Below are 24,308 nucleotides of genomic sequence, written 5' to 3'. Positions count from 1 at the left end.
ACGCTATTTTTTTCATCTAATTTAGATGTTTTTAGCCTTCCACCCGAAATTCCTATATCACCAATACACCTAAAATTATAGAGATTTGGTTTTAGCCTTCCACCCGAAATCCCTATATCACCATTACACCCAACATATCACTAAATACGCAAATCCTATTTTTCCACCAAATTTTTTGGTGAAGGAATTTCCATCTCCTACCTGTCCACCATTTTCCTTATTTTTCCACCAAATCCTATTTTTCCACCAAATATAGAGGTGAAAATAGGATTTGCCGTAATTAACACCATTTTATTAAGTACCATATAAAATTACGATTTTAACTAATTGAACCAGATTACCAACTTATTAGCATATTTATCGTAAATACATTGATCTTAATTATTATGTTAGTTTTTAAAATATAAATACATTTGTTATTATTAACCAAACATTAGTTCTAATAATATAAATATGCTTATTTTTAATTAATTTGTATATTTTGTTGGTATCAATGTTTATTAGTTCGTTTCTTTACTTAATTAATACTCTAATTGCTATTAATAAAATATAATAAGAAACGATAGAATAATTAACGAAACACACTTTAATTGATGAAATACAGGACGAGACATTTATAGACATTTAATAGAATGATAACATAATTTTTAAATTATATAGTAAAGAAAATTTATTACTTAGCATTGGGACTATAATTAATATTTAGGAAATAAAATATTATAAAATTACGATTAACATTAGATTTACATTTTATGGTGAAATGCCATGGGAGATCAAACCAAATCCCATTTCCTATAAATGGTGAAATGGTGAAATATTATTATTTTAATATTTGATCTAAATTTTGGTGAAACCATTGGAGACTAAAAACACTATTTTTCCACCAAAAATGGTGGAAGGGTAAAATGGTGTGCTACCGGTGGGAGATGAACCCATTTTTTCACCACCATAAATAGGATTTGATGAAAAAATGGTGAAACCGGTCGGAGATGCTCTTAGGAGGGTAGAAGGACAAGGAAAAACATATTGGCATTCTTAATTTTAGTACTGCTCAGATGTATGCCATTATGTTGAATCAGTTCATATTTATAAATGAAAATATTGTTTACAAAATGTCCTATACAAAAATTTCATTTTTTAAAAGTAAAAAAAAAAATCCCAAATCTAATATGTTCTTTATTAAGAATAAAATAAAATAAAAAAAGAATATCGATATATTAAAATTTCTTGTTCTTAAAGGTCATAATTATTTTAAATTAAATTTTATAAAAAGGCAAACGAATATGCAAAATATTGTAGCAAGATCACATGATTTTCAAGATATAAAATAAATATAAATTATTTGAAAAATCAACTACTATATTTGTTTTTCTTCATGCATTTATTTTTCTAAATATTAATTTTACATATTTCTGTTTTATGCTAATGAGGAGACCGTTAGTAGGCTTGTAAATTGCTTGGTAAATTCCTAGAGCAAACTCATGCATAAACTCTTGTACAATTCATATTTAAAAGATTATCTAACAAACTTAATAATGCCAAGGCGAGTCCACTCTTGGGCAAGAGTGGACTCAAATCCACGGGCAATGGTGGACTCAAATACATCCTTAATTAAAGAACATATTCACTATATTTTATCGATATATAGTTATTTAATTACTCAATTTTTATTAGAAGTCCTATTTTTTTTTTCTTTTTCTATTTTCCTAATTATTTTTTTTTTGTTAAAAAAAAGTTCTAAACTTTTTTTCTGGAGCACAGCCCCCGAAACCCTACAAATTTTAAGTCCACTATATATCAAATTCTTGAACTCGCACCTATACTTATGTTTGATGAGTACGCGATTTTTCAAATGTATACAATCATTATTTATATAATTATACAAGCTTTGAAAACATTTAATGTACCAATCAACTACTACAATTAACTATATTTTGACAAAGTTTAATAAATATTTAGTTGTGCAGTTTTAAAATTTACATAAATCTCAAAAGATTCTTCACATGATTTGTGATACACCTAAAGAGTATTTATTATACATGAGTTGGCATTCAAGAACTGTCAATAAATGTTGAACTCATCCGAAAATTACTTGCTTTAAAATACCTGCAAAAGTAAAAATATTATCAACGAATAGAAGAGTGAAGTAACATAGTGTAGTTAGTGTTATTTTTGGTGTTCTATCTCTATATTTCTTTGTTTCTCTTTTCTTTAGAGTTGTTCTATACAAGTATTTTTGTATCACTTTTTTGTAAGTTCATTGATTTTTATGTTTAACTCCATTGAAATTTTATACTCTTCTAATTTGTATGTGCTTTAATTTTATTTGGTATGCATGAACATCCATTTTGATTGTATGCTTAGATTTTTTTTAAGAATTGATTGTATGCTTAGATTTTGATTAGATTATTTTAACTTTTACTTTTATTTATATGCGATCAGCGATCCACGTGTTGTCGTGTGATTAAAAAGATATCTTTGTTATCCTTATGTTACTGCAATTTGATTTCCTCCATTTTTTGGCGTCTTGCCTTTTTCATCGCTACGTGGTATTTTGTATACATTATATTCTTATAATAAGATCGCGACAAAAGTTTATCATTTTAATTTTTTTACTATTATTCGACAAGAATGCATCTCTATACGTGTATTAAATGACTTTCTGATTATTTTACCGTGAAAAATTTCCTTAAAAAAATATTGAGTTTTATTTATTCCGTTGTTTACAGGAATATTTCTAAGTAATTAAAGATGATTTAACAAGTTAATTGAAATTCATCTCTATTTTATTTTTGTCTAATGTCTAATACATAATTTATTAATATATACTCCTACATAACTAACTATACTTATTTTCATGTTTTGTATCTTGATTAAAAAAATTGAAAGGTAGATCCCAAACAAATCCAATGGCCAACAACAACCAAGATATCAATCTTGATCTTACCCTAACATTGGGTTCACCAAATCAAGGGAATGCTCCAGTGGATGCTCATGCACCAGTAGATAATGCTCATGCACCAGTGGAGGCTCATGCACCAAATGATCAGGTATTTATTTAATTTACTCTATATGTATTAGAGTAAACTGCAAAAAATACCCCTGTGTAATCTCTAAATAGCGAAAACCCCCCTATGATAAATAAATCAGCAAAAATCCCCCTGTGAAATTATTTAAATAGCACACTCGGCCTATTTCTCATTTGAGTGTTGACATCATATAAAAAGACACAAATACCCCCGGGATTTTGCAATTAATAAATTCTTATATTTTTTAAATATTTTAATTATTTTATTTTTGTTATATCTTTATTACAAAGGTACAATGGGGTCTTTAATTTATTTTTATTTTTATTCTCACGTAATATTTGTATATATTTTAAATTATCGCTACATCAAAAGAAAACTTAAATTCCATTATTATGTATTTAAAAAATCTATACTTAATTTGATTAACAAATTTTTAATAATTTTTAAATTTAATTATTTACTATTTTTTATTAATATTTTAATTTCTAAACAATCGAATTAAAAGGAAAATATAAATACATATAAATACATTTTTAGGGATCAATTTCGTCATTTCACGTCCAAAAACCAACTACCAGTCGCGCAACCCGCGACTGAGCCACACTTAAGTCAATCGGGGGGTTTTTGCCTTTGACTAAATTTCACAGGGGAGTTTTTACTAATTTATTTACCACATGGAGGTTTTCCTATTTAGAGATTACACAGGGATACTTTTTGCAGTTTATTCATATATATTATCATATTTTTGTTTCTATGTATAACAAATATATTCATTATATATATAGAATACTTATATTTCCAACTAAAATAGAATGCTTATACTTCTTCATAAAAAAATAAAAGTAATAAACAAAATATATGCACATTTAGTGCACACAACATTCACAAAAGCACCAACAATATTGCACTTACAATTTAGTAACTGTAACAAACATTTAAACTTAAACCTCTATAAATTAATGCATTTCGGGCAAGCGAAACATTAAATTGTCATCGGGTTAATAATTTATCATGTTATCACTGATTCGGGACCGATTTTTATTTATTTATTATATTTAAGCGAAATTATTAATTTATTTAATATGAATATATCGAGATTCTATTATATATTCATCGATGTCAACATGTGTTAAATTTTTTACATAGGTATATATGTACCCTATTAATTTTGTTTAATTATATGAGTGATTATTATTTTGATTAATTTTATTGAATTGAATGTAATTATTAGGTGAACCGTGCACCTATTGCACGTAGAGGAGTACTGAATGCAGATGATGCAAAAGTCTGCATGGCATGTGGAAACATGAATACTCCTCTTTGGAGGAAAGGTCCGAATGGCCCTCAAGTGAGTTTTTCTCTTTTAATATATAACTATATTTATATATTGATAATTCATGAAATTCAATATTATTGGAATCTTTATTTTAATGAACTTCGTAATTATTTAAATCTATTCTAAATATTTTGGTGATGCAAATAATGAAAAAATATAGTCAATTAAATTAGTCTGGTGTAATATTTGAGTATTTAGTTTTGCTTATTTATTTTTATTATATACCATATTTTATAATTAATTAACTTAATAATTATAATGATTTGTTTGTTGTGCAGACTTTGTGCAATGCTTGTGGTCTGAAACATGCTCGAACTCTGAGAAGGGCTGCTCAGTAAAGGAATAATATTTGTATTATTCTTTTTTGAAGTTATTTTGTTGACGAATTGTACTATGTGGTATTAACTATATTTAGGGGTGGAATATGAAACATAATTTCCGATTTTCGTTGATTTTGATCTGAAATTTTCCGATTTTGAAACAATATTTTTCAATTCCAATTCTGAAATATTCCGAGTTCCGGTTTTTCCGAAATTATTCTGAAATATTTTTCGATTTTCGATCTAATTTTAAGCTCAAAAAATAATCCGCAATTTCCGATTTTTTATCTTCTGATTTTTACGCTATACCAATATTGTTGTGTATTTTATATTATAGGTGACAAAAGATTAAAAAATTCGAAATCCGCCAAATTTTCGATCCAAAATTTTCCTTTGGAACCATTTTTTTTCATTCTAATGTCCAATATCATGATTTTGATTCTTTCCAATTTTATTTGGAAATTGGAACTAGTTTTTCACTTCTGAAAAAAATCATATTTGTTCACGAAAGGGCTATTTCTGACCCGATCCGTCAGATTTACACCCCTAACTATATTTATTTGAAGCTAAAGTAATTTTTGATATTTATAAGAAAATTTAAAGAAAAAATATCAAGAGAAAATAATTTTAATAATTATAAAGATGTCAAGTCATTTTTTATTACTGTTTCAGTAAAAAAAAATATATTATATTTTCCAACACTTCAACAATTTATAAAAATTAAAAGTAACGTATAAAGCTCTAAATCTAAATTAATAAAGAAAAAGATTTAATTAAAATTAATAGTACTTTGTTTTCATCAATTTAATTTTCGAAACTGTGACTGGAAATATCAAAGTAAAAGCAATAACAAAATAATAATAAAATCTATAACAATTTGCATAATCGAAAAGCAAATGACCGGAGTACAACCATAATACAAAAGCTTTTTTTTTAGGAGAAAAAAATCATCTTATTAGGTTATATTAGCCAAAGCCGATGGAAGTTCGAGACCTTCGAAAGTAGCAGTACAGTGCAATTGGGTGAGAGCATGGGCCAAGCCTTTGTCCGTTCTCTTAACAAACGAAAAAGAAAAATTAGAAAAAACACTAAAAGAATAAACGCATTCGTCGATAATCGCACCGTACGATAGTAATTCTCCACAATCTGAACGAATCGGCCGAATAACTTGGACCGTGTCCGGTGTCCCCTTCAAGAATAATATATTCCCATCCGTTTGAGGCAGCAAACAAAAGGGTATGATGAGCAGCAAGTGCCTCCCCTTCTACTGGATTGAGATTGCCATGTATCTTTATTACTTTCCATCCGAAACAACGACCTTCATGGTTTCTTGCCACTGCAACTACCACCCCCCGTAGTTCTACATACTGGATTGATGCATCAAAATTAAGCTAAATCTTTCCCATTTCCGGTGGTTTCCATTCAGTCGGATGAGCTTGGTTCAATGTAAGGTCTGGTCGGATTTGGGCTGACTTGAAATTCACAAGGAATAATCGACACCAATGGGGCAGATCATCATCGTGTATCCCTTCTTCTTGATGTACCTCTCTATTTCGATGGTCCCACGCTTTCCATGCAACAACCATCGCCCATAAAAAAATCTCACCATCTAGCGCCTGTTTCTTGTCGTGAAGCCACTGCCAGGGTGATGCTGGGTAAGAATATAATGATGGTCGAAATGGAGGTTGCAACAAACCGAGTTCAGGCCACTGCATGTTGTGATGACATGGAGCGCCGTTTCCTTTGCTGTTCCGCAGCGGGTGCATTGAGGGGAAGGAATAATACGCTGGTGAAGTTCATCGTTGGTAGGTAAGTTATTCCCACGTAGGCACCATAGGAAATGTTTGATCTTGGGTGGTAGTTGCATTTGCCAAATAACCTTCCAGTCACGAGTAATAGTGCCGCTGTTTGACCCATGATTTCCATCTTTACGTTGATATGATTGTGCAAGCCCGTTGAGAATCATATGGTATGCTGATTTCGCTGTGTAATTTCCTTGCTTAGAGTAATGCAAAATTTAAATAACTTTCGTGGGAGGACCCCCAACGGGGTCCCCAGTATCCTCGCCACATCCACCGGCCAGAAAATACTCTTCACAATGTTCAAATTCGACGAATTAGATCCCGCTTCGACTAAATTGAAAAATCGATCCGGGAATGCAGTTGATATTGGCCGATATGTGAGGATATTGAAGCTTCCCCTTCTCGCAGCCATGGGTCGGCCCATATAGAGGTGTCATTGCCGTTGCCAATCCGACATCGTAATCCCATTTTGAGATACGGATTTGTCTTCCAAATGCACCTCCAAGTAGATTGCCACTTCCCGCCAAAAATAGATTTTTGTGTGGAAAATAGCGGGCAGCCATAATGCATGACAAAAGCAGGTTCGTGTGAGTCAAGATACGCCAGACTTGTTTCAGTATTAAGGCCACATTAAAAGTCCGTACGTTCCGAAATCCTAGTGCACCGTGCTCCTTCGATTTACACAGCTCTGTCCTCGAGACCCACGCCATGCCTTGAGATTCTCCCTTGCCCCACATAAACCGACATATATAGGACTCTCTCAATTTCCAAAACAAGTCCGGTCGGGAGAAAGAAGCAACTCATAATGTAGGCCGGGATTGCTTGGAGTACAGATTTCGTAAGGACTTCCTTTCCGGCTTGCGAAACCTGTTTCTCTCCCCACCCTTTAATTCTAGCCCAAACCCAATCCCGAAGATATAAGAAAATCCCCTTTTTTGTTCGACCCATCGATGCCGGCATTCCGTCGGTCCAGAGGGGTCGCCGGGCTGAAACACATGGTGGACTTCTCAATGTTGATTGCCTGCCCCGACACCCGTGCATACGTCATGAGAATGTTCCTAAGCGTAGTAGCATATTCCTGAGTAGCTTGGCCAAATATGAGTGTATCATCCGCAAAGCATACACTCGATATCGTAGAGGCATTCGGAGCAATCTGTACTCCATGAAAGGAGCCACTTTCGGTCGCCATAATACAAAACCTTAGAATATGTAAAAATGTAACTATGGTTTCTCAAATTGCGGAAACCAAAATTAATTTTTAACAAATTGTATAAACATTTAAAATAATAAAATAATCATACTAAATCCCATTCAACCACAAAATATGGTAGTTCAACTCCAAGTAATTTTTTTTTAATTAATTTAATTATCGGATGTTGAAATTATATTGACGAAAATATTTATATATCCTCTTTATTAATAATATTAAAATATTAGTTATTACTATTAGTTTCAATATTTGTTTAAATGGTTTTACAATATAGTTGTTGGAATATGGTCCTTGAAATATAATATTTGAAATTAGGGATTATTTGATAAAACCCCTCATATGCGTTGTATCATTAGACTAGATCCTTCTTTTTTTCCCCTTTTTGAGATAAATCCAATTCTATTATATTCAGCAAAGTATATTATTAATAACCTATTTTACCCTTTCTCAATTTATTTTAACCTACCCACGTCTCTCCTCTAGCCGTCTCTCTCATTCTCTTCTCTCCCTTCTCTCCACAACCCACGCTCACCCCCTCGCCTCCCTTACCAGCCCCCAAAACGGCTCTTCCTCCTCTTCGCCAGCCAACAGTTAGCCGGAGTCGATATGCCCATCCACGCCAAAGGCGGCAGCCACACCTCGTAGATCTATGCCATCTGGCTTACCCCTCCTCGGCCGCCAATGGTTTGCCGGTGAATTCTTCATCGCCTGTTGAAATTTCTGAATTTATCGGTAATTTAAATGGAAGATTCGACCGATTTTTTGCAGTTTGTAATTGATCATTCAGTCGCCAAATTGGTACGGTACAAATGGAACCATCATTTTTGGACTTTTAGGTTTGACTGCTAATTTTTTAAGTTCCTCGTTTCTTTTTTTTTCCTTTGTATCAATTTTTGGCATTTTTTGTTGGATCTATGTCAACATATTAATCTAATAAAACCATGTCTGAAATTTATATATTAAATGGGCGTAAATATTGAATCTGTTGAATTAATTAGGTGGGCAATGGTAATTGTCTTCGGATTAGCTTTAGGGTTGTTTTGTCATTATTTTTTTTAATTTTTGTTGTAGTGAATGTCTGTGAAATTGAAGAAGGATATTCAACCATGTTCTCGTATAATCACTCATATGAATTGATTTAATATGTTATTCTTTCAGTGTTTTATAATAGCGAGTTTGATAAGACTATAGTGAATTTCAAGTTATTGTCCTTTGTTTATCAAAGAAAATGAGTGTTTGTGTAGCGGTGAATGTGTTTTTGTTACCTTTGACAATTTTTTTCTATTTTTGTGATAAGTTTTGTTATTTTTGCAAATTATTTTTGTAGTTGATTAGGTTAATTTCTCAGTGAATTATGTTAATATTTGAGGGATTTTCGATATTTTTTGTAGTGGATTTTGATGAGATTGTAGTGGATTACAAATTCTTGTTTTGGAGACTGATTTGTTTTAATGAATTAAATTTACACGTTGTCTTTTTTTTTTTTATTTATTTATTCAGGTTCTTCCACAAGTGGAGTGATGGAACAAGTGGGACGAGGTTGGATAATGCTCGGGTGCCTCTACAATTGACTGCGATGACGTTGTTTATTAAAGGGGATTTTTGTAGTGGATTAAGGCAAGTTTTTAGTGAATTTTCTCTTTGTAAAGGTGATTTTTTGTAGTGGATTTCTATATTTTTGTAGTGGTTTTTGATGAACTTGTAATGGATTTCAGAAAAAATATACATGATGCAGGCGCGAGCAATAGGGGAAGGGGTGTCGATGCGCTTACACTAAATAGTGGTTTTCGAACAGTGGTTTTCGAACTCTCACGCCACATTAAATAGTGGATTACATTAGAGGAAATGGGGTTGACAACGTGTACAGTGAATAGTGGATTTCAAACAGTGAATAGTTGTTTTCAAATTAAGACAGTGTATAGTGGATTTCAAACAGTGAATAGTGGTTTTCAAATTCAAACATTGTATAGTGGATTTCAAATTCAGGCAGTGAATAGCGGATTAAGTTAATTTTATAGTGGATTACGATAATCTTTCAGTGGATTTTAAGTTAATTTTTCTTTTTAAATAGTGAATGCTCATAAATTTTGATGTGTAGCGGATTTCATTTTTTGGTAAATCTACTGGAAAAAATGATTTTCCCTAAATTTCGAAATATTTATAGTGAAATTCGATAAGTGTGTAGTAGATTTCAATTTGGTAAAGTGAAAAAAAAAATCAATAAAAAATATTAATTAAAAGAATAAACTGGAAAAAGAATATTTAGAAAAAACGTAAAATTAAAAATATTAAACGAATAAAAAAATTGAAAGAATAAAAATAATAAATAAAAAAAACAATTTTTTTGAAAGAAAATAAAACATAAAAAAATCTGAATTTGAGGATTTGCATACTTACGTATTTTTTAATTAATTTCCCATATTAATTAATCCTTAATATTATTATGAATATAATAAGGGGTAAATAGGGTATTATGCTAAGTGAGGGGTTATCTCTAATAGTGAATAAAAAAATGGATTTATACCTCTAAAGAAATTGTATGAGGGGTTATCTCATATAACCCCTTGAAATTAATTAAAAAATAAAAATTGGCAAAATAATAAAATATAATGACTGTGTAAAATATAAACAATATTGTCGGAGTGAGATGCTAAAAGTGGTGTTGTATAATACTGTTGATCAGCTAAATTATAAATATAGGCAATCGTGTTTAAACGAGTTGTTGGAGATGACCTTACAATTAAACATAGTCCAAATTAAAAAAAAAGAAAAAGAAAAAGAAAAAAAAGGGAAAAACAGTAATAGCACACTCATAAATCCCCCCTGTAATTTATTTTTAGCATATAAATGGCGCCTTGCTCAATTCAGGTGGCTAATGGGAGCCAGCCGCCGCTGGTGGTTGCCGCCGGATCAACGAGGCGGAGAAAGTACATGTCGATGAGAGAGATTATGAGGGTGACGAAGCGGTGCCGGGTGGACCTGGCGGCTGAGAATGACTCCAGCCGGTAATTATTACAGCCAATTGAGGTGCGAGGAATGCAACTCCGGCGAAAGAGATGATAAGCTGCTGTTGTGCAACACATGGGAGAGAGGTCACCACATGTTGTGCCTGAGTGTGCCACACACACACATATATATATATATATATATATATATATATATATATATATATATATATATATATATATATATATATATATATATGTGTGTGTGTTTTAACTGTTCCATAATAATCATAATCAATGTCCCATTCTAATTTACAAATATACACGATTAAAATATATTTTTATAATACATGTACTTTGGTCGCATTTTGCATATTTATCGTTTCACTAAGTATGCACACATGTAACAATATCTGCACAAATATATCTTTGCTTTACTGAGCTTTCATCTTATTTTGACCACTCAAGGTGACAATCAAAACGCTTTAATATTATATCTATATATAGATGTTTTGAATCTTGTCCTAATTTCAGATACCAAGAAATGGCGTAGACGTACAAGTATATTGGAATTACACAAGAAACGAAGAAGATTATTGACACATGTTCCATCACAAGATCCTGCAAGAAGACTAGCTCAGATGACATCTCTTACCATGGCTATGACTTCACACAATTTGGAATACAACAAACGAACTCACTTACAACCTTAGCATGGCTCCTAGATAAGCGAATCGGTCTTCTTTCGAAAACGGTGGCATGCAGGTCCCATTTTAGTAATAACCTTCTATAATTAATTCACATGGTTTCCATCAATTGGTTGCAAACTATAACTTCTTGATTCTATACAGAGATGCTAAAAAACTGTAGGGATATATATAAAACAGGCGAATTCCCACCTCTTGTTGTAGCATTTAATTCATTGGAATGGTTTTTTTCTTTTTTTTTCTTTTTGTTGGTGTATCATCAGCTCATGCAATTGTATATAGTAAATTATAACCCTAATATCATGTATACCCCAGTACGAAAAATTTCATGTTGAAACTTTAGATTGATGTGAATTTAATTGTTGTAATGTGTAAATTTAATGGTAAAAAAAGAAGGCGCCTATTATACGTGGCATAGATTAGTTCAATGCAATAAATTATAAAATCAATGTGAAACTCGTATATAGGTATACTGTAGAAGCTGACGGGTCCATAAAGGATATGACTTTGATCGCTGAATACGCAGGGGATGTTGATTACGTAAGAACTCGAGAGGAAGATGATTATGACAGTATGATGACTCTCCTTTCTTGAGTTGACCCGTCTAAATTAAAGTCTTGTTGCATGTGCAGATAGGTTTGGAAACATTTCCACATCTATAAGTGGCATTAACAATCACAAAAAGTAAGTCTCTAAAGTCAATTTTCTTCTCCTATAGTAGAAGCTATACCTGATGAATGTACATAATTGTTATACATCCCCATCCATTTTCATACATAGACATTGGTATGTGTGTAAGAATGATGGAAACACGTTTTCATTTTTAGTAAATGATGTACCATAACATCTTCAAGAATCGTTTTGTTCTAGTTTTGCACCTAAACCGTACACTAGATACACTCTTCACTAATTCAATTTTTAGTTATGTATACCAATTAGGTGTACGATACTTAAATTTGATGTATGTTCTTGATTTTGTTTTTTGTAAAATGGTTGCTCTTTTTTTAATTATTAGAAGAAAATTAATACAATGTGTAATATCGCCTTGTTAAAGACATCATTTGATCTTTTATTAGGTAGGGATCGGAGAAAAAAACAAAACATTAAATGCGTGAGGTACAACGTAGACGAAGAATGTGTGGTGCTTCTAGTTGCGAATCGTGATATCGCATAGGGTGAGAGGCTATATTACGATTACAATGGTTGTGAGTATGAATATCCAACCCATAATTTCGTACAATACAAGTTTAACCTTCAAAATATAAAGTTGTAAATTTATTTTTCCTTTAAATTATGCCCTCACAACAGAGTGAAAGAAATAAACCAAGTTTTTTACTTCAATTGTATTGTGCGTAGAAATTTAATTTAGATTGCGCATATTTTGCACAACTTTTTCACATATATGGAACAAGTATTGAGCTAAATTTGACCAATTTGCTTGAATCAACGGTCCTATTGGATATTAGGTAAGGTCAACAACATAATCTCATCTTGCGTGAAAGTAAACTTCAAAAAATATTCAACGGTGCTATTTACTTTTATTAATCAGTGAACAATTAATAAATAGTTAATAACCAATTATTTATAAATTTCTGATAAATTACTAAACAATCTACTACTTAACGCAACAATTACTACTACAATTACTAATTTTGTAAATCAATAAACAATTAGTAACTAATTATTTATTAATTACTCATAAATTACTAAAAAAAATATGAACCAATTATTAATTAAAAATTTATTTTCTTACTTTGCACTTTAAAAACATTACACCAATAAAAAAATAAAGTTGTCATTAAGTTTTAAAAATTCAATTCAAGGTGCGAAGTTCTATTAATTATTTTCAAGGATGCAAAGTGCCCAAGTGATAAATTTCAAATTTTAAGAGTGCAAAGTAGAATTACATCCTTACTAATTATAATGTTTTGCTTATTGTGTAGACTTTGTGCAATGCTCGTCGGCTAAAATATCACGATGTGTGAAAAGGGGAGTTCAATATATGTAAATTCTTTATGGAAATTTTATATGATTTTGACGATGTATTGGACCATGTTGTTTTAACATACAAGTTTGATATTTTTTTATTGGTTTTTTAACTTATCCCATTATGATTGTAGGAAACTCGTGTTTTTAGTGTTTTAGTCAATATCACGATACAATACGATTATATAAAAAATGATATAAACTGGCATATGTATCGGTTATCTTTAAATATCGGTAAATATATATTGTATATGTTTTGGTGGTCAAATTTGTGCAATTTTCAGCTCAACTGGGGATTTGTGCGATTTTCAGCAAATTGTGGGGTGATTTTGTGCAATTTTCAGCATATTTGGAGTGATTTTGTGGAATTTCAGCAAGTTTGGGATTATTTGTGTGATTTCCAACATATTAGAGGTGATTTGTGCGATTATCAATAAAATAAATTTATAACAATTTTGTTGGCTGTTTTTTTTCTTTAATTAAGACAATGACAAAATAAATTATTTCAGATAAATATTACTATTCTCTCGATTAGAATACGAAAAAAAATATTAGAAAAAAAAAATAAACAATACAGAGCTAACAAAATTTGTTCAACATTACAAAATTGAAAGGCAATTTATATCAACAAAGGTAATAAAACCAACACTACCATTTCTAACTAGGGGTTGTCTAGGGTCCGAGATGGTTGTACTTCTCGGACCGTAAAATATTTAATCTGGTGCGCATAAAATAGTTAAAATTTAATCTCATCCATTCATTTTATGTACGATCTAGTACGACCCTAGTACGATACTAGGAATTTTAAAAATTAATGTACGAACAGTAAAAACACATCGTACACCATCGTACACGCATCGTACTTTATTGAAATGACTTAATTACCCTTATAGAATAAAATCGATAAATTAAAATCTCCATTAATTTATTTTTACAATAATCATAATTCCTTTACAAAATTACACGTCAAATAAAAATCAAAACCCTCAATGTTCTTCACCAAAACGAAATATATGCCGATGAGATTAAGCAGGATCCCTACTTTCTTCGCTCTGCTTAATCGTCTCGCCGGCCCCGTCAATTACTTTACGATGGCCAAGAGAACCAATAAAGATGGAATCACTGGGAAATATGATGGTCTGGCCGCCCCTCTCAATCTTCTACGATGGGCAAACTAAGAGACGGAGAAAGTTGGAATTCGGGTTTCAAAGCAACAAAAAGTACTTGCTTTGATTTATGTCTGTAAAAATAGATTCATTTGTGTTTTTCTAACATCGACTTCATACGTATGTACGTCCATATATTAAAGTGCTTCGTTTATGCAGTTTCCTATATTTTTGTTATGTTAATTTTTAGGTGCATATGAGTATGGTTGTGATTTTGCTGCTTTAATGGAATTATTTAGTGTTCGTTTTTATTTAGGTATATACAGGATGGAACCTATTTAATTTGGCTTGGTTGGCTCATAAGAAATTGTTTTTGAGTTAATGTTCCATTGATCTCATAAGTTGGATAAACACTGATTTGGATTGGGAGATGATAGATAGAATTTTGAGGTTCAGGATTAGGATTATCATTATGTGCACCATTATGAACATGGATAGGGTATAAATGTGGATTAAGATTTGGCTTTGTTGGATCATAAGCACTCGGGGGATTCCGTTAACTGATAGTTTCCTTGGCTGTGTATCAGTAAGTTTAATATCCACTAGAATTCTTACCTACTTGATTAAGTATTTGTAACAGACAATTTTTCTTGCATTACTAAATGAATATTTTCTTTGTATATAGCGTATATTGCAATTATGGAGTTGGTGAACTTCGATGTGCTCTTAGAATTAAAAATGTGTAAGTACTTTGTTCTGCTAGAAAAAAAAAAAAAAAAAAAAGAGGAAATCTATAAAAGCTCTAGATTTGAAAATTGTTTGCTCAATAAATGGATTTCTCAAGTGGATTGTTCTGAATTCAAGAAAAAATATAAAGTGTTATGGGAAAGATGATGTGTGTTGTGTAATTATTTAGTTATCTTTAAACTTCTAGACATTATTATATTATATACACGATGGGGCAGGCTGTAAACGGATTTTAGCATTCCTTTTCAGGTAGACAAAGGTCCTTGGTTCCTTGTAGATGGTTTAGACCGAGTGTTGGCGAATTATCTCGAATCATCATTTCAACTAAATATTAGAAAGAATAAAATCTACTTTAATTTGTGATAAAAATTGATTAAATTTTTACTTGTGCAACGATTAATCTTGAAGTTTTAATTTTGTGGAATTTAATTTCAGGGGTTAACAATGGAACTCTGGAGAAGCTGTGGTGGTGAGACGAAATATATTACCAACCGCATCCATCCTGCTCGGTGTTCATGGATGACATTCCTTGTTGTCGAAAATGAAGAAGCCAACCTTCAAATATTTGGCTCCTATTAGAAAATTTTGAAGACTGCAACCATTGATACGTTTGAGCGGTCCATATTTCGATTCTTACGTCATCGAAGTTAAATTTCATAAATATGGTGTGCATTAGGATTTGTGGTCCAGATTCGATTATGCACGCCATTTTAATTAAATTAGAAATATATCAGGCAATAGAAGACCCTTTTGCGGTCTAATGATATATCATTCCATATTTGATTTGCAGTCTAATGATACTTGTATTTTCTGTATCTCAATTATTTCAAGCTTCGAAAATTATAGAAGCCCATTTTTTTCTTATACTGATATGACTAATATATTCGACCGATGAACACATATTCCGTTCCCAGAGGAATTTCTTATGAAGTTCAGATGTCGACTACATTTTGTTCTACATTCACAACTAGTCATGCATCTACTAAATTATAAAATTGTATCATAAACGATAATAAATTCTATAAAATAAGAACAAATTTTATCAATGTAATATTAAAAGCATTCATTATAATATAAATAATTAAAGTTTGTAAACGAACAACTTAAAGCTTATGAACTGCATCATAAAAAAAATATTGATAAACAACTAAACTAATATGGACTTTGATAATAAGCTATTCAGCTTATTGCCAGAAAGCCTGTTCGGCTAAACCCCTATATACGAACTTCGACAATTTCTTTGTCAGTTAAACCAAAGATGCCACTGATTTTGTTTAAAAAGGCATGTCTGGAGTCGTCTTTCGTTGCGGTGATTTGGGTACCAGAGGTTTGCTCTATCCCCGTTTGAACTTATGGATCACCATTCCTCATCTCCCCCAATTTGTTGTTATTCTTGTTCTACTTAGTGTATGACTCTTCAGTCAGGGGAGTATCAACTGAATTGGCTTTGATGTCTGCTGCTAATTTAGTAACAACCTAGTTAATCTTTGTAGTCTGCCTCATACCCATCTATACCAGCAAGGATTGCTTCCTTGACGACCTTATGACATATGACACCAATAAATTGATTTTGCTCCATCGATGTAAGCAGAAACTTATGACATAAGAGAATTGCTTTATAGATTCCCTTACACTTTGATTATGTGGCTCTTATCACTATGCAATTACTCAAAACTCTGTAAGAATAACTAACTCAGCAAACTTTGATGCTCCCTCAACATAGAAATTTTCATTATATTCTCACATTTTTTTAATAATTTCATACACATTATACTGTGAGGTTGTACATGATCTTAAAGGTTCAACAAAAAGAAATACAAATCTGAACTAACAGACATGACAACCTTATTGTAAGCAAAATGTGTTGGAAGAAGTTCACCAATTACCACTTTTTATATGTTCCAAGGTTTTCACATCCCCTGAGAAACATATAAATGTTATCAAGTAAATAATACCATCTCCGTGTTCCATCGAAAGTGGTAATAGAGAAACTTTTAAATTTTATCATAGAAGAATCACATGACGAATTCTTGCCTACAAATAAGCTTGGCGGAAAGGGATTAAATGATCGATGATGAATTTTCTCAATACAAAGAAGACGACGATCGACAATTAATAATGGAGAAAAAGATCGATGATTGTTTTTTTTTATTTTTTCAAAGACACGATCGATAATGAATTACGGAGGATAATGTAATTAGGGTTTAAACTTTAAAGTTTAAGGAAGACGAACCAGATTTAACACAATATTGTTTCTACATATTATGATTGTTGATTTGTAATTAATTTTCTCATTAATTTTTAAGTTTAATTAATAGGGCTTTTATGTAATTTTATTTACCACCCAAGAGTTGTACTTTTTTTACTAGGTACATACTAATTATATGTGGCACAATTTTATTGGTTGGTAGTGGTCCGAGAAGTACGGCCCTCTCGGACCCTAGACAACCCCTTCTAACTATTAACTATGACCTTTTTTCCTTGTAATAATATAATGTTGAAAATTGCATTTAGACCTATTTTGAACGAGTGTTGGATTAAAAAAAGGCGGCGGCTATATGCAAGACTAAAACCACTTGTGCAAGACCAAATTAAATTTTTCAATGTATAAATACTATAATACCCTTACTTGTTAAAAAATAGAAAATTCCAAATGTGCAAGACCAAAAATTTCAAAACACAAAAAACCCTATCACAAGACCACAAAACCACAAGACCAACTCTCATCTTCTCCATCTTCCAAAACCCACAAGACCTTTCTCCTTCCTCCTTCATAAACCCACAAAACATAAACATTTAAAATCATCAAAACTCAACAAATCTTACAAAGATGGCAAGTATGGAGTCAGAATACATCAAAATAGAAGATTCTACGGTGGAAGAACCCAGAATGTATGCATTTATGGGTTTTTTTAGCTAGAATATCGTTTTTCCTAAACAAAACCCGCGCAAACGAATTCGACATGTACATGTCGAATTTTATGGGTAAAAATCGACATTTAGATGTCGATTTTTAGGCATAAAATTCGGCATTTGGGTATGTCGAATTTTGTGCTATAAATTCGACATGTCAATGACGATTTTTGCCTATAAAATTCGACGCTTAAGTGTCGATTTCTAGCACAGTTTTTCGACATCTTGGTGTCGATTTTTACCAGTTTCGGATTTAATTTTTTTTCCTCTTTTTTTGTAAGGTTGGGCGGCGGCGATCGGTGGTAGAACTTGGGCGGCGGCGATCGGTGGTAGAACTTGGGCGGCGGAGCTTTGACGGCGAAGAAGGTGGGCATAGCTAGAGAAGGTAGGGTTTGAGGAGGGGGGCTGTTTTTTTTTTTTTAATTCACGCATATTTTTTTTTATTTTATTGTTTTTTTTTTTGTTTTTTTTCCTCATTATTTGTATTTGGTTTCGCATGAGAAAAAAAAAGCCAATTTAATTTATGAGTATATTTGTCATTTCATCTTAATAAAATAAAATCTTTTGGAATCTTTCTTTAATTTGGTCTTGCACAAGTGGTTTTAGTATTGCATATAGCCGCAGCATTAAAAAAATGTTAAATTTTATGTGTTTACTATATTTTTATTATGCAAATATATATTTTGTACTATTTTCAATATGGGGTTCTTTGATATAATCCCTTTATATTCTTCTAATTGACAAATGCCCAAACTATTTTGCACAATTTGAGAAAAACCACTCTTCTAAGTTCAACCACCTATTTTTCAAATATGTCCATGCCCTCTCATCAACACTATCACCTACCATGTGGCTACCTCATCTGCTGTTCTTTTTTCTTTTCTTTTTTTCAATTTTTTTTTCTTTTTTTTCTAAACTTTTTTTTTTTTTCGTTTTTCAAATTTTTTTCTCTATCATGTATATTAATCGACTATGAGCATATTAATCGATTATGACGAAGTATAGTCGATTAATGAACTGTCTACTAAGAAAAAGCACAACTACATAAAATCGTAAATCAATATTTTCTTACAAAATAAATAATATGCATAAATTGTAGTTGATTTATACAAATTGGAATCAATACACAAAAATTCCATAGCGAATTAAAAAATAAAATCGACTAATCTTAATCAACTACCAAAACAGTCTATTAACACTTTAATCAACTATCAAAGTATAGTCGATTAACTTAATCCACTACGATGAAGCATAGTCGACTAAGGGTCCAGCCAGCGCGAATTTCTTTACTGCGCCTTCCTCCGCCCGATCCACCAAAAAACCCTAGATCTGCCTCCCCATCGTCACCACACAGCCGCCACATCACACCACCACCCCCACCAACCAATGCAGAATCACCACCCATCAAAATTCGATTTCGGCAATAAATCAACGAAAAAGTCATCTTCCTCGCACTCGTTCCGGCAACACGCATCGAAAAAAGCCATCTCCAAGAGATAGAGAAGGAGAAGAAGCGTCTTCTAACGGCGCCGACAACTCTTTTGTGTCAGGTGGGAGATGCTCTAATGACCCTTTTGCGTCTAATGACCCTTTTGCGTGTCCAAATTCTAAAATCTCTCGACGTTTGTTTCATTATCAAAATGTGGAGATATCTCTGAATAAATATATGGTAACTTTATCCTTTGAATATAGGGTATTTTACACGTTGCCCCCAACCTTCAAAACGTTGCACTTTTTTTGTAGACTTCGTTAGTTGTGCCATGGACTGAAAGTTGCCTATATTAGAAAATTTGAATTAAAATAATAATTCCTGGAACGTGATGCCAATCAATCGTTCAAAGACCAATATTGTAGGACATTAATTAGATTTATCTTTCAATTTATTTATACAGTACGATTATATAAATATAATTAAAAGAATATGTCCCCGAACTTGATGCAAGTTCCCAGATCAATATTGCATTGTCCTGCAAGGGATGACCTAACTTCTAGAACAAGTGAAGTTTTGTCAACTAAAGCAAGTTCAAATTCCCTTGTCAATGGTCGCTATTGCTATGTGGAGTTCGTCGCACATGGTTAGTCTGGTGTGGTTTACGTCTCTCGTACGGTTTTGAAAACTAATATGATATTATTTGTTATAATTATTGTTGAGGAGTATTTTATCTTTAATTTCGCAGGATATAAAATTGACTTTTACTTTGCTATAGCCTGCAAGAAAGAGGCGAAAGTAACCATGTAACCATTAATAATTTAGGGACGACATATATTTAAAGATTATGACAATGATATGATTTTTCAAAGGAGTTAATATTCTATAGTTTCTAAACCAAATCTAATTAGATTTAAATGGCAATCCTAAAGTATATATATTTTTTTAAATACACTCTCATTTCAAAATATAAATGATCCATTTTCCTAAATTTTATTTTATCCCTAACATGCTCTTATATCCTAAATTAGGGGAGAAATCGGTTCGGCTTTAGCCTCAAACAAAAACCAAAGTGGTTGGTTCTTAAAGAACCAAACACCAAACTGATTGATTTCTTGCAGTTCAGTTCCAATGGGTTTCGGTTCATTTTTGTCGGTTTCAGTTGCTTTTCGGTTCATAAATTTCCGGTTTATTTTCCATAATGGTTCTGTTTTCGGTTTGATTTTGGGATCATTTCGGCTCAACAGTGCAGCCGAAAAATGTCAATAAATTAGCTCAAAATTTAGGAAAAAAAATCAATAAAAAGTCAACCCAAAGATCAATTAATATTCATTCAAAATGAGCTGAAAAAATAGAAAAATCCACTGGAAAACATCACACACACACACACACACACAAAAAAAAAAAAAAACAAAAACATTTATTCGAAAATCAGCTGAAAAAACCACAGCAAAACCAGATAATACATTCTTTTAATAGTAGCAAAAATCTACCAAAGTTCGTATAGGAGAGCTTAAAAAAAATTGCAAAATAAAGAACAATGCAAATACAAAGACATTGTCACCAACTCCCCCACGAGGCCACAATTCCATAGACGTCGTAACAGCCTAAAAAATACATATAGCTTTAATTGTAGTTAGTAACATCAAACAAAGAAATCACATTTATATAAATAAGTTTATCATTTTAGAAACATCAATCTGGCATGGTGAAAAATTTCGATCCACTTGTAAATTCCTCTAAAATTACATAAGTAAAAAAAGCATAATTGTATAGTAAATTAAATTAGAATACGTAAGAAGTATTTAAAAATTTGTACTTGTCTCAATTTTTTTCTATTTTTTCTTGTAAATCTCCTACATCCATGCTTCTTGAATTTGCATCAGAAAGCTCAATTCCGTCGGCGAAAACTCATGTATCCAATCTTGAGCACAAATAAAGGGTTCCGCCGTCTCATGACTAAGAAAAATCCTAAATGGATCAATAACCCTACCGCCAACACTAAATGCCGACTCTGATGCCACAGTAGATCTCGACATTGTTACTACATATCCAACAATTTGAGAAAACTTTAAGGAATTCATTTTCCACCAATTAAGAATATCAAACTTTTCATCTATCTTTTCTATTCCATCAGACAAGTACACTTCAACCTCCGACTTCTCAATATTTCCTTTACCTTCCAGGAATTTCAAATAACTTGATTCTAACTCAGATTTCATAGCACTAGTTTTATTCTCAGAAACAACAGAACTCGAAGAAGAAGATCCTTTACCATTCGCATTATCGAATTTATTTTTAGTGATCAACTAATTCATTCAAAACTGAACGAACTGTTTTACTTACATCCTTGGATTTCTGAATATCTCCTGCGTAAGTTTGCCCCAAACAAAAGTCAAGATAACTCATTTTATTGCGATGATCCAACACCACAGCTATATACAACAAGAGATCATGTTATCAATGTTATCCCGGTACTTATCATATTTTGTTTTCATTGAGATGGCTATTTCTCTATCTTCCTTATATGAACTCAAGCATATTTTTGAAATGCTTGCATGCATCACCACTAGTTATTTAAGAAATAAGTTTGAGGTAACGTATTTGTTTCCCGAAATTAGATTAGTCACATCGTAGAAAATCTTTATTAGCTTTCGCCCAATCACTTTTGCTTAGATGTCCCAATTTTTTTCATCTTTCGATTCCGTTGTATTAGATTCCTCCTCATCATTACCAGCTAGAAAGTACTCCTTAAAGTTGTAATCCAGTTACTGAAGCTTGTCAAAATCATTGGTATACTTACGAGCAGTTTCCAACATCAAATATGTGGAATTCCACCTTGTTTCGACATATAAATAAACTTTCTTTGTGCAGTCTGTCTTCCCCCTCTCGACACGCTATGAATTTTGCCTCCCCAGGCGAAGATGATCTAACATATCTTACCGCATTTCTGATTTTAACAACCGAGAGGTGTTGTTCCTCTAATCCATCCCTACCACAAGATTCAAGATATAGATACAACACCTTAAATACAGAAACATACACTCCAAGATTGCATCAGATCCGCTAAGCATGGTTTGTAAGAATTTGATTGCCCCATTATTTTATGAAGCATTATCCAACGTCACGGTAAAAACGCGCTCAATACCCTAATTCTGCAAGCAACAGTAAACCAAATGTCTAATAGTCAATCCCTTGTGATTCTCAATGCGAGAAAAGTTCAATATTTTTTTTCTCCTTAAAATCCAATTACTTATCCAACTTGGGCTAGTATTATTATTTTAAGTTAACTTGAGCTTGGATTGTGTCTCTATTGGGTTTGTCGATATGGGCTTTTGGGGGTGGGCCCATCAACCGCGATAAAATAATATTGGGTCTATTAGTGAGAACTCTTTCTAGCATTATTTTAATGAGGATAGGTCCATGTCATTTTTCTTTATTAGTGAGAGACCCATCATCTTTTTATTCTAAAATTTACCCTTCCTCTATTCACTACCTATTATACAATACTTTGATGCACTTTTTATTTTTTATATTTTAATTTTAATTTTCGTTTTTACTTATTTATTTCTTATTTAAAAAATAACATATAAAAAAATATTTTTTAACTTTTTATTATATGTTTTAAAATTATTTTTTACTATATTTTTTTCTTCAGTTTAAACAACTATTTTTCATAAAACAACTATGATTAAAAATAACTATTATTACAAACAACTGTTATTAAAACAATTATGATTAAAACAACTATATATCTCCAACAACTCTCATCTATCAAAATCAACTATTTGTTAAATCAGCTATTCATCAAAATTAATTAAAAAGTAATAAAAAAATTATATTACTGTACGAAAACAACTATATTGCCGTACGAAAGTAACCATATATCTATAAATAATACCAACACAATTTCACAATTAACAACCATCCATTATACTATTGATTGAACACAAAATTAGCCTTCAAATATAAGAATTCAACTAAGAACTCCAAGTAAGAAATCAATTGAAATTCGAGAATTGAGTTCCAAAAAAATTCAGAGAAGAAGAACAATAACAACAATAAAACAATGTTGGAGGTGGTCTCTTTTGAAATCTCAGACGCAATATCAACCCTAGCGTCGTTGTATAGTCTCGTCATTCTCCCTGGCGAAAACCCTAACGCCGTCCTTGACAAGAGAATTCCAGGGGTGAAGATCGCCTTCTTTTCGCGGCGGTTCAGGGAGGAACGCCGTTGGGAGAAGCGAGTAGACGGCGGCACAGAGATGGAAGAGGGTTGGAGATGGTGGCGGCGATAGCGCAGAGATGGAAGAGGTTGGAGGCGGCTGTTTGTAGAGAGAAAAGAGAGAGGGGAATAAGAGAAATAGAGAGAACGTGAAATATGTTTTTTTATTTTAAATATAACATAAAAGAGCAAATTAGGTATATTAGTCATGTCAAAATACAATATTAATTAAAAAAACATTTTTTAATATAAGGTGGAGGTCGTTCTCACTAATAATGAAAAGGATGCTATATCCACCTTAATATAAGTAAATGAGTTGGGGGATTTTCATTAATTATCCCAATAATATTACTGTTAGCCCAATTATGTTATTGTGCTAACAATAATATGAAGTAATATTACTGTGGTAAGTCTTGGCCTCCAATATTACATTATTACTGTATCAGACAATAATAACACAGTAATATTATTGTGTTAGTATTAATATTATTGTTTTAATTTGACCTGCAGTATTAATGTCTGAGACTGTAATATTAGTGCTAGGACGATAATAT

At 31.8% G+C, this 24,308-nt stretch overlaps 1 protein-coding gene, 1 long non-coding RNA gene and 1 pseudogene across 2 annotated transcripts; all 3 read left to right on the top strand.

Moving 5' to 3' along the window:
* The first annotated feature begins 2,899 nt into the window (after positions 1-2,899).
* Positions 2,900-4,734, top strand: LOC105950075 (GATA transcription factor 20-like). The gene is made up of 3 exons (XM_088826084.1): positions 2,900-3,050; positions 4,261-4,377; positions 4,644-4,734. The coding sequence occupies exons 1-3, from the start codon at positions 2,910-2,912 to the stop codon at positions 4,701-4,703; spliced, it is 318 nt and encodes a 105-aa protein (XP_088682210.1). The 5' UTR covers positions 2,900-2,909; the 3' UTR covers positions 4,704-4,734.
* Positions 4,735-10,689: 5,955 nt separating this feature from the next.
* On the top strand, positions 10,690-12,622 carry LOC148766287 (histone-lysine N-methyltransferase ATXR5-like; annotated as a pseudogene).
* A 1,663-nt stretch (positions 12,623-14,285) lies between these two features.
* Positions 14,286-16,072, top strand: LOC148766286 (uncharacterized). Its single transcript, XR_016034796.1, has 3 exons — positions 14,286-14,555; positions 15,127-15,183; positions 15,624-16,072. It is a non-coding gene; the product is annotated as an uncharacterized LOC148766286 (long non-coding RNA).
* The last annotated feature ends 8,236 nt before the right edge of the window (positions 16,073-24,308 follow it).

Source organism: Erythranthe guttata, chromosome 12, assembly GCF_056151865.1.
Source record: "Erythranthe guttata isolate IM_541 chromosome 12, IM_541, whole genome shotgun sequence".
Lineage (NCBI taxonomy): Eukaryota > Viridiplantae > Streptophyta > Magnoliopsida > Lamiales > Phrymaceae > Erythranthe > Erythranthe guttata.
Note: the sequence above shows the minus strand (reverse complement) of the source record. Positions and strands in the feature narration are given on the sequence as shown.